At 33.7% G+C, this 12,758-nt stretch overlaps 1 protein-coding gene across 4 annotated transcripts; it reads right to left on the reverse strand.

The window, feature by feature from the left end:
* Positions 1–9,721: 9,721 nt before the first annotated feature.
* LOC119557666 lies at positions 9,722–12,518 on the reverse strand. Of its 4 annotated transcripts, none has more exons than XM_037870530.1 (3): positions 12,008–12,508; positions 11,790–11,916; positions 9,722–11,238 (listed from the first exon to the last, which is right to left on the reverse strand). In XM_037870530.1, the coding sequence occupies exons 1-3, from the start codon at positions 12,011–12,013 to the stop codon at positions 11,108–11,110; spliced, it is 264 nt and encodes an 87-aa protein (XP_037726458.1). In that variant the 5' UTR covers positions 12,014–12,508; the 3' UTR covers positions 9,722–11,107. The 4 variants fall into 4 exon arrangements, 3 of the variants coding, with proteins under 3 accessions (XP_037726458.1, XP_037726456.1, XP_037726457.1); XM_037870529.1 differs by having other exon boundaries at positions 9,723–11,238; positions 11,977–12,507; XR_005220114.1 differs by having other exon boundaries at positions 9,722–9,950; positions 11,790–12,518.
* Between the last annotated feature and the right edge of the window lie 240 nt (positions 12,519–12,758).

The raw sequence follows: 12,758 nt of genomic DNA on the forward strand, positions 1-12,758 counted from the left end.
CGTATATCTCATTTATTAAATCTATTTCTTTACAGCCGAACGAAGCACAAACGCCTTAACACAAAAACACACAAGTTTTATCATTAAAATCAGGTGAGTCGACAAAAAACTAAGAGAGCATAGATATTTAAATGTAATAAGCGGACAGTTTAAAAACTAAAATCAACAGTAAAATAACCAGCTATCAAGTTTAGCTACAGCTATTGCTGATTCCAATTTAAAACAGTACAACTACTACTATACAACTACAACTATAAACTAAAGGAACTACTGTTTTTACCAGCAAACAACCTCAGCTAACGATCCAAATAATTTTCGGGTAGATTTAGGAGACTTAAACAATCGGCCGATTTTTGCATTTTTCATAAGGATCAAAATGGATTCAAAAATGGATCAAGATTACCATTTTCAGGTTTAAGTGCCAATCGATTGGAAATATTATTACGAACTCAACGCAGTATGACACTTCTCATTTGGACCATTTGTTGAGTTGCCTCGGACAAAATAGTGAAATTATTTAGTGCAAAATTCGGGTTCATAACTTCTGGCAAAAACAAGAATTTTTCCGTTGATATTTTTTGTCGTAAGTTAGCTAAATTGGGTCTCAGCTAGAAAAATTGATTGTTTTTACCAGCAATCAACTTCAGCTAACGATACAAATGATTTTCGGGTAGATTTAGGAGACTTTAATAATTGGCCGACTTTTGAACTTTTCATAAGGGGCTAACGTTTTTTTTTTTTTTGGCCAAAAATTGATCAAAATTACTATTTTCAGGTTTAAGTGCCAATCGATTGGAAATATTATTACGAACTCAACGCGGTATGATACTTCTCATTTGGACCATTTGTTGAGTTGCCTCGGACAAAATAGTGAAATTATTTAGTGCAAAATTCGGGTTCATAACTTCTGGCAAAAACCGGAATTTTTCCGTTGATATTTTTTGTCGTAAAATAGCTAAATTGGGTCTCAGCTAGAAAAATTGATTTTTTTTTTACCAGCAAACAACCTCAGCTAACGATCCAAATGATTTTCGGGTAGATTTAGGAGACTTAAATAATTGGCCGATTTTTGAATTTTTCATAAGGGGCTAACGTTTTTTTTTTTTGGCCAAAAATTGATCAAAATTACCATTTTCAGGTTTAAGTGTTAATCGATTGGAAATATTATTACGAACTCAACGCGGTATGACACTTCTCATTTGGACCATTTGTTGAGTTGCCTCGGACAAAATAGTGAAATTATTTAGTGCAAAATTCGGGTTCATAACTTATGGCAAAAACAGGAATTTTTCCGTTGATATTTTTTGTCGTAAAATAGCTAAATTTGGTCTCAGTTAGAAAAATTGATTGTTTTTACCAGCAAACAACCTCAGCTAATGATCTTCGGGTAGATTTAGGAGACTTTAATAATTGGCCGATTTTTGAATTTTTCATAAGGGGCTAACGTTTTTTTTTTTTGGCCAAAAATTGATCAAAATTACTATTTTCAGGTTTAAGTGCCAATCGATTGGAAATATTATTACGAACTCAACGCGGTATGACACTTCTCATTTGGACCATTTGTTGAGTTGCCTCGGACAAAATAGTGAAATTATTTAGTGCAAAATTCGGGTTCATAACTTCTGGCAAAAACAGGAATTTTTCCGTTGATATTTTTTGTCGTAAAATAGCTAAATTGGGTCTCAGCTAGAAAAATTGATTTTTTTTTACCAGCAAACAACCTCAGCTAACGATCCAAATGATTTTCGGGTAGATTTAGGAGACTTAAATAAATGGCCGATTTTTGAATTTTTCATAAGGGGCTAACGTTTTTTTTTTTGGCCAAAAATTGATCAAAATTACCATTTTCAGGTTTAAGTGCCAATCGATTGGAAATATTATTACGAACTCAACGCGGTATGACACTTCTCATTTGGACCATTTGTTGAGTTGCCTCGGACAAAATAGTGAAATTATTTAGTGCAAAATTCGGGTTCATAACTTCTGGCAAAAACAGGAATTTTTCCGTTGATACTTTTTGTCGTAAAATAGCTAAGTTGGGTCTCAGCTAGAAAAATTGATTGTTTTTACCAGCAAACAACCTCAGCTAACGATACAAATGATTTTCGGGTAGATTTAGGAGACTTTAATAATTTGCCAATTTTTGAACTTTTCATAAGGGGTTTAAAGTTATTTTTTTGGCCGAAAATGGATCAAAATTACCATTTTCAGGTTTAAGTGTCAATCGATTGGAAATAATATTACGAACTTAACGCGGTATGACACTCCTTAATTGGACCATTCGTTGAGCTGCCACGGACAAAAAACTGATATTATTTAGTTCAAAATTTGGATTCATAACTTATGGCAAGAACAGTAATTTTTCCATTGATATTTTGTCTATTTTTTGGGTCTCAGCTAAAAAATAATGACTGATTTTACCAGCTAACAACCTCAGATATCGTTCCAAATCATTTTCGTTTAGATTTAAGGGGACTTAAAAAATTGCAGACACCAGTATAAATAGTTGGATTTAGGAGAATGGGTAAGGTCTGTTTTAAAGCTGGAAGACAATGACCAGAATATCGCGGTATGGCATAGTGGAAAAAATATGTTGTATTGCTATCGATATTGCGAAGTTTGAGTGGCCAATAAATATTTGTTGTCCAACAAATACTAAGAAATATGTTGTATATATCGATAGCATAAATATGTTGTATTGCTATCGATAATACGAAGTTTGAGTGGCCGATAAATATTGGTGTGTCCAGAAAAAATACCATGAAATATGCGGTATAAATCGATAGCATTGCAGTGGCCATACATCGCTATACTACCAATAAGTGCAGCGCTATCGATACCATTTTTTACATTTTTAACTCTCTCAGTAGGTGGAAGTAAAAAAGCCATGATGGTGATCGCCGTGCTCTATGGGGGGTTAACGTTATTTTCACTTTTGCCAAAAATGGACAAAAATTTACGTTTTCAGGGTTGAAAGCTAATCGATTGGAAATTTAATTACAAACTCAACGCGGTATGACACTCCTTATTTGGAACATTTGTTGAGTTGCTTCTGACAAAATACTGATATTATTTTGTGCAATATTTGGATTTATAACTTATGGCTAGAACAGGAATTTTTCCGTTCATATTTTTTTTGTCGTAAGTTGGCTAAATTGGGTCTCAGCTAAAAAAATATATTGTTTTTACCAGCTAACAACCTCGGCTAACGATCCAAATTATTTTCGGGTAGATTTAGGAAACTTGAATAACTGGCCGATGTTTTGATTTTTCATAAGGGGTTAACGTTATTTATATTTTTGTCAAAAATGTACAAAAAATTACGTTTTCAGGGTTGAAAGCCAATCGATTGGAAATTTTATTACAAACTCAACGCGGTATGCCACTCCTTAATTGGACAATTCGTTGAGCTGCCACGGACAAAAAACTGATATTATTTAGTTCAAAATTTGGATTCATAACTTATGGGAAGAACAGGAATTTTTCCGCTAATATTTTTTGTCTTATTTTGGGTCTCAGCTAAAAAAAATGACTGATTTTACCAGCTAACAACCTCAGATATCGTTCCAAATCATTTTCGTGTAGATTGAGGAGACTTACATAAAAATGACAGATATTTGCATTGTTCATAAGGGTCTAACGTTTTTTTTTTTCTTACATTAATTAGTTGCCTCGGGCAAAATATATTCAGCTCCATATTTTTCATCAGTTTTTAGCGTTTATAGCTATTGTTTGGTGCTAGTTCATATGTCGGAAAAATTAAAATAATATATTGTGGGACCACCCTATTATATGATGCTCTTTACTTTAAAATGGCGGCGAGTTATACTCGCTATCTTCTTTTAACGCATTGTGTTAGTAATACACTGGTTTACGACGTAAAAGCCTTAATAAAATGGCGGCGTATGTACTGTTGTCCTCTTCTAACGAATTCGGCTGGAAACACGCCAATCGCAGCGTCCGACTTCTGATAAAATGGCGGTATGGCAGTCGCTGTCCTTTTCTAACGGAAAATTCTAGGGTGGCTCGACATTGTTATGTTATTAAGACGCATGAAACAATTAACTAACAATTAAATTTGCGATATTTTTAATTTAAAAATATAATTTTTTTTAATAGTTAATTAACAAAATGATTTTAAAGTGGTTGTTCTGCGTCTCAACAATTAAAATTATTTTGTTTCTATAGAGTACCCTTAAATATCCAGCTGCATTCGTATGTTATTTAAAACTTGTAGCGATATTATTTAAGCGGTGCTCAAAGTTACTTGTTTCAATTCGTGTAATATTGTGTGGGAGAATATTAACTTAATATTCTATTAAAAATTAGATTAGGTTTGTTACCAAATTTAAATTAATTGCTTTCCATATCCCCAACTCTTATGAAATAATTTTTAATTCATACGCATTCTTTTACTTAATCTGAGATTAATTTTTATCGTTGTTCATAGCTATCGTACAATGCTAGTTCATATGTCGGAAAAATTAAAATAATATATTGTGGGACCACCCTATTATAAGATGCTTATTTTTTTTTCAATGGCGGCGAATGTATTGCTGTCTTCTAACGCATTGTGTTAGTAATACACTGGTTTACGACGTAAAAGCCTTAACAAAATGGCGGCGTATGTACTGTTGTCCTCTTCTAACGAATTCGGCTGGAAACACGCCAATCGCAGCGTCCGACTTCTGATAAAATGGCGGTATGGCAGTCGCTGTCCTCTTCTAACGGAAAATGCTAGGGTGGCTCGACATTGTTATGTTATTAAGACGCATGAAACAATTAACTAACAACTAAATTTGCGATATTTTGAATATAAAAATATAATTCTTTTAGTAGTTAATTAACGAAATGATTTTAAAGTGGTTGTTCTGCGTCTCAACAATTAAAATTAATTTGTTTCTATAGAGTACCCTTAAATATCCAGCTGCATTCGTATGTTATTTAAAACTTGTAGCGATATTATTTAAGCGATGCTCAAAGTTACTTGTTTCAATTCGTGTAATATTGTGTGGGAGAATATTAACTAAATATTAAAAATTAGATTAGGTTTGTTACCAAATTTAAATTAATTGCTTTCCATATCCCCAACTCTTATGAAATAATTTTTAATTCATACGCATTCTTTTACTTAATCTGAGATTAATTTTTATCGTTGTTCATAGCTATCGTACAATGCTAGTTCATATGTCGGAAAAATTAAAATAATATATTGTGGGACCACCCTATTATAAGATGCTTATTTTTTTTTCAATGGCGGCGAACGTATTGCTGTCTTCTTCTAACGAATTGTGTTAGTAATACACTGGTTTACGACGTAAAAGCCTTAACAAAATGGCGGCGTATGTACTGTTGTCCTCTTCTAACGAATTCGGCTGGAAACACGCCAATCGCAGCGTCCGACTTCTGATAAAATGGCGGTATGGCAGTCGCTGTCCTCTTCTAACGGAAAATGCTAGGGTGGCTCGACATTGTTATGTTATTAAGACGCATGAAACAATTAACTAACAATTAAATTTGCGATATTTTGAATATAAAAATATAATTCTTTTAGTAGTTAATTAACGAAATGATTTTAAAGTGGTTGTTCTGCGTCTCAACAATTAAAATTAATTTGTTTCTATAGAGCACCCTTAAATATCCAGCTGCATTCGTATATTATTTAAAACTTATAGCGATATTATTTTAGCGATGCTCAAAGTTACTTGATTCAATTCGTGTAATATTGTGTGGGAGAATATTAACTTAATATTCCATTAAAAATTAGATTAGGTTTGTTACCAAATTTAAATTAATTGCTTTCCATATCCCCAACTCTTATGAAATAATTTTTAATTTATACGCATTCTTTTACTTAATCTGAGATTAATTTTTATCGTTGTTCATAGCTATCGTACAATGCTAGTTCATATGTCGGAAAAATTAAAATAATATATTGTGGGACCACCCTATTATAAGATGCTTTTTACGTTAAAATGGCGGCGGGCATATTGCTGTCTTCTTCTAACGCATTGTGTCAGTAATATGCCGATTTACGACGTACAAGCGTTAATAATATTGCGGGGTGGGTATTGCTGTCCTTTTCTAACGAATTGAGCTGGTAATACGCCAATCGCAGCGTCCGAGTTTTGTCAAAATGGCGGAGTGCCAGTTGCTGTTCTTTTCTAACAAAGAATTCCAGGGTGGTTCGACATTGTTATGATATTAAGACGCATGAAACAATTAACTAACATTAAAATTTGTAGTATAAAAATATAACTTTTGAATATTTAGTTACGAAGTTATTTTAAAGTGGTTGTACTGCGTCGCAACAATTAAATATAATTTGTTTACTATAGAGCACCCTAAAGTATCAAGTTGCATTCGAATTGCCGTTTTCTCCTAACTTATTGTGTAAGTAAAACGCTAGATAACGACGCATATGCCTTAATTAAATGGCGGTGTGCGTATTGTTTAACGAATTGTGTGAGCAATGCGTCAATCGCAGCGGCCAACTTTTTTAATTTGTTAGAAAGGAAATCAAAATAAGCATACCGATAATGTAACATTTAGCATTTTCTTATATTAGGGTGGTCTGAACGAATTATTATTTTAATTTTTCCGACACAAGAACCAACACCAACCAACAATAAAAATCCATGGACAAGGCTATAAACTAATGGCAGCTAAAACAAAAAAAGTCCCAATAAAAAAATCATTTTTATAATACAATCTACAACAATGCATTTAATTGCATTTCATACAATTAGATATACATTTTCCGACAAAATTTGTGTTGTTTTAAATAGAAAACTAAATTCCCATTCTCTTACACAATATTACACGAAGTAAAGACAAGTAACTTTGAACCACGCTTAACTTATATTGCTACAAGGTTTAAATAATAATGGAATGCAGGTTGAAATTTCGGGAGCGCTATAAGAAACAAAACATATTTGATTGTTTTGAGGGATTATAACTACTTAAATTCCTATACAAATACAAACAAAATTTAAAAAATTTTTGTTAAAGCTAGAACTAACACAATATATATATTTTTAAGCCTCATGAGTCTTATAATTATAAGACAATGTCGAGCCACCCTAGCCCAATTCGTTAGAAGATGGCGGCGATACGCACGCCGCCACTGTAACAGAACTCAGACGCTGCAATTGGCGAGTTGCTAGTCCAATTCCTTAGAAGAGGACAACAATAAATACGACACATAAATTTCATCTTATACTAGAATGGCCCTCAAGCACAAATTAATTTCAATTATTTTTTCGGACACATGAACTTGTACTAACAAACATTTAATAGCTCTAGACAAGGCTAAAAACTAATCGCAGCTGAAATAATAATTCCTAGAGTTAAAAATCTTTTATAATAAAAAATATACCCTCACGGAAAAACACCGTGCTAAAATCAAGCTAGAACTAACACAATATATATATTTTTAAGCCTCATGAGTCTTATAATTATAAGACAATGTCGAGCCACCCTAGCCCAATTCGTTAGAAGATGGCGGCGATACGCACGCCGCCACTGTAACAGAACTCAGACGCTGCAATTGGCGAGTTGCTAGTCCAATTCCTTAGAAGAGGACAACAATAAATACGACACATAAATTTCATCTTATACTAGAATGGCCCTCAAGCACAAATTAATTTCAATTATTTTTTCGGACACATGAACTTGTACTAACAAACATTTAATAGCTCTAGACAAGGCTAAAAACTAATCGCAGCTGAAATAATAATTCCTAGAGTTAAAAATCTTTTATAATAAAAAATATACCCTCACGGAAAAACACCGTGCTAAAATCAAGTACAACCAGCCTTGTTTTAAGAACGATTTAATCCTTACCATTTAAGAATGTTCGCGCTGAAAAGTTCTCACATTAAGCACATTTTGGATTTAAATATTTATTAATTTCCAATTATTTATTAGTTGAAAAACTAAAACAAATTTCATTCGAATTATATTGTTTGTGTGGATAAATTTGATATGTTTTAATTAAAAATAACGTCATTTTTTTTGACGTAAATCCATTTTAGATGAATAACAAAAATCTACAATAATCTTACATGAAAAGTATGTTTAATATTAAAGCGTTAAAAATGAATTTCATTTTGTATAATTTTTAAATAGGTTAATTACTTATGAAACAAAGTAAACAAATTGGTTGGTACTGCTTCGGTAGTGCTAAGTTGTACATATTAAAACGAAAGCTAGATGTTTTTACATAAGGTATGCATGTATTAAATATACACTTCTAAATCATTTTAAATATACTCGCAATTTATTTTAATGATATTAACATGTATTCTATAGGACATCATCATTATTTTCTACATGTTTACATGAAATTGGCACGCGTAGCACATTTTAACTACTTGAATTTTACAGGTCACCTACATTAGTTGTACGTGTTATTTACATGTTATCAACATGTATTATACATGTTAACTACATGAATTCTACATGTAATCTACGTGAGTTCTACGTGAATTCTACATGCATTCTACATGGTATCTACATGAATTCAACATGTTATCTACATAAATTTTACACGTTATCTACGTGTTATCTACACGTTATCTACGTGTTATCTACATGTTATCTACATGGTATCTACATGGTATCTACATGTTATCTACATGGTATCTACATGTTATCTACATGTAATCTACTTGTCATCTACGTGAATTCTACATGGTATTTACATGAATTCTACATTGTATCTACATGTATATTACATGAATTCTACATCTTATCTACTTAAATTCTACATGAATTCTACACGTTATCTACATGTAATCTACGTGAATTCTACTTGTCATCTACATGAATTCTACATCGTATCTACATGTATTTTACATGAATTCTACATGAATTCTACATGTTATCAACATAAATTTTACATGAATTCTACACGTTATCTACATGTTATCTACTTGAATTCTATATAAATTCTATATGAATTCTACATGTTATCTACATGTTATTTACATGTTATCTACATGAATTCTACATGTTATTTACATGAATTCTACATATTATCTACATGAACTCTACATGTTATCTACATGAATTCTACATGTTATCTACATGAATTCTACATGTTATCTACATGAATTCTACATGTTACCTACATTATATATACATGTTATCTACATTAATTCTACATGTTATCTACATTATATATACATGTTATCTACATGAGTTGTACATGTTATCTATATTATATATACATGTTATCTACATTATCTAAATGTTATATACATGAATTATACATATAGCTTACATAAAGCTTACAAAGCACACAAAAGCTTTTTAAAGCTCACGAAAGCTCAAAGCTTTTTAAAGCTCACGAAAGCTATTTTAAAACATCCGTAAAGCTCCCAAAAAGCTCATATAAAAATGCCATAAAGTTGACATAAAGCTCACATATGGCGTTCACAAAGCTCTCATACAGCTTTTATGAATCGTACACAAAGCTTACATAAATGTTACCTAAAGCTTACATAAACGTTACTTAAAGCTAACATAAAGCTTACATCAACCTTACATCAATTGTACATCAAATTTACATCAAGCTTACATCAATTTTACATCAAGCTTACATCAATTTTACATCAACTTAACATCAATTTTACATCAAGCTTACATCAATTTCACATCAATTTTACATCAATTATACATCAATTTTACATCAATTTTACATCAATTTTACATCAATTTAACATCAATTATACATCAATTTTTCATCAATTTTACATCAATTTTACATCAATTTTACATCAATTATACATCAATTATACATCAATTATACATAAATTACACATCAATTATACATCAATTATACGTCGAGCCACCCTAGCCCAATTCGTTAGAAGATGGCGGCGATACGCACGCCGCCACTGTAACAGAACTCAGACGCTGCAATTGGCGAGTTGCTAGTCCAATTCCTTAGAAGAGGACAACAATAAATACGACACATAAATTTCATCTTATACTAGAATGGCCCTCAAACACAAATTAATTTCAATTATTTTTTCGGACACATGAACTTGTACTAACAAACAATTAATAGCTCTAGACAAGGCTAAAAACTAATCGCAGCTGAAGTAATAATTCCTAGAGTTAAAAATCTTTTATAATAAAAAATATACCCTCACGGAAAAACACCGTGCTAAAATCAAGTACAACCAGCCTTGTTTTAAGAACGATTTAATCCTTACCATTTAAGAATGTTCGCGCTGAAAAGTTCTCACATTAAGCACATTTTGGATTTAAATATTTATTAATTTCCAATTATTTATTAGTTGAAAAACTAAAACAAATTTCATTTGATTTATATTGTTTGTGTGGATAAATTTGATATGTTTTAATTAAAAATAACGTCATTTTTTTTGACGTAAATCAATTTTAGATGAATAACAAAAATCTACAATAATCTTACATGAAAAGTATGTTTAATATTAAAGCGTTAAAAATGAATTTCATTTTGTATCATTTTTAAATAGGTTTAAATTAATTTTTTTTACAAGCCTTGTAAGTTTATGTGTTGATGCATTATTTATAAATTATAAAAAAAACTGTACATATAATGAATACAAAGTTTCTAAAACAATGAATTGTTTCAGAATTTTACACGACTCAATAAATTGACACAGTTTTAAATTCTATATGCATTTTACGAAAGCTACATTTTTTTACATAAGGTATGCATGTATTAAATATTCACTATTAAAGCATTTTAAATATACACACGATTTATTTAAATGATATTAACATGTATTCTATAAGACATCGACATTATTTCCTATATGTCTACATGAAATTGGCAGTGAGTTGTGTTTGTGAAATCATAAGTGAAGTGAAAAATGCCGCCGAAAACTAGTGGAAAGGCAGGCAAGAAGGCTGGCAAAGCCCAGAAGAACATCACCAAGACCGATAAGAAGCAGAAGCGCAAGAGGTAGTAGAGCTACGCCATCTACATTTACAAGGTCCTGAAGCAGGTCCACCCTGACACCGGCATTTCGTCGAAGGCGATGAGCATCATGAACAGCTTTGTGAATGATATCTTCGAGCGCATTGCTGCCGAGGCGTCTCGTCTGGCTCACTACAACAAGCGCTCGACCATAACCAGTCGGGAGATCCAAACGGCTGTTCGCCTGCTCCTGCCCGGAGAGTTGGCCAAGCACGCCGTCAGTGAGGGAACCAAGGCTGTCGGAACTGATTCGTGGACAAAGCCTTGCAATTCAAAGGTTGATAATATCAGACTTCAGGGGTGAGGAGGAATATATGGAGCCATTAGAAGCTGAACCAATCATCCCTTCTAATCAACTTACAAAGTTACCTGTTGACCCCAACCACGCCTCCTGCTACTGCTGCTGCTGCTGCTGCTGCTGCTACTACAGCTACTACCGCTGCTGTCATTGGCGGAGGAGAGGTGCGCACGCAGACAAACCCCAAAGCCCAACTGACTGAAAATATTCGCGAAATCGAGAGAAACCTACACCTTCTCGTTGAAGATGACCTTTTGGCAGAATATAGCAGCAGCCCTACGGATCTTATTGAAGCCAACATTGAAGAAGGACCCCCCCCTGCTACTACTCTCCAACACACGCATTGCACTGCCGACAACATCGCTATTCTCCTTTTTAACCTTTTTCAACAACGCACTACAAACGGAACAAATAACGCGCCCTAATACGGACCAACAATAATTGTCATATCACAGACCTAACTAAAAACATGACTAGCCTCTTCAAGGATCATATATGGGACATAGGATAACTCACATAGCTCCCAGAAGCATGCTCTGGTACGTCTGCGTGCCGCTGGGTGTTCCACTACGGCCTCTCGTATGTAGTCTGTAAACGCGCTCTGCTCTGGGCTGCTTCCCGGACGAATGTCACTTTGAAGATCCTAAGAGGAAGGGTACAATTAACATTTACTCATCTCAAAGGGAAAGGATACAGAGCCTACTGCGAATTGTACAGGTCTCAATTGACCCCACCTCCATCCTGGGCCATGGTGGCTATGCATGCCGGCAGTGTAACACAGTTGGGCGCTTCCGCAGTTACGGCGAACTGCTGATGTCGCACGCTAAGACGTTTAAGACGTGAATTGCCGCCTGGTTGACTGTTGCACTGCTATTCGAGAACAAATGGACATCGGCGCTGCGCACGGGCCCACTTGCGCCTTCGTCAGAGGGATTTCGTGGCCCACTGCAAATTGGCCGAACTCCGAACAATCTCATCTTCAACTGTGGCTGGGGCAGCCAGGGGCGACTAACAACAGGACACTAACGTGCGCTGCCGCCAGGAATGCAATCCGCTCATGCTGTGTGCTAGGATATACGTCGTGGATGGTCGAGCTGATGCTGGGTGCTGGGATATACGTCGTGGATGGTCGAGTTGCAGCCGAGTGCATTTCATCAAAAACGTGCTGTTGAAAATTAAACTCAAAACATTTGTCAGCTGACTCCGACTACAAAAATACCAAAACGCAATAAAAACATAAACGTAACAAAATACCGAAACGCAATAAAAATACGTAAACGTAACAAAATAACAAAACGCAATAAAAACGTAAACGTAACAAAATACCGAAACGCAATAAAATACGTAAACGTAACAAAATACCGAAACGCAATAAAATACGTAAACGTAACAATATTCCGAAACGCAATAAAATACGTAAACGTAACAAAATACCGAAAAGCAGTAAAATACGTAAACGTAACATACCGAAACGCAATAAAATAC

The sequence above is a fragment of the Drosophila subpulchrella genome, chromosome X (assembly GCF_014743375.2).
Source record: "Drosophila subpulchrella strain 33 F10 #4 breed RU33 chromosome X, RU_Dsub_v1.1 Primary Assembly, whole genome shotgun sequence".
NCBI lineage: Eukaryota > Metazoa > Arthropoda > Insecta > Diptera > Drosophilidae > Drosophila > Drosophila subpulchrella.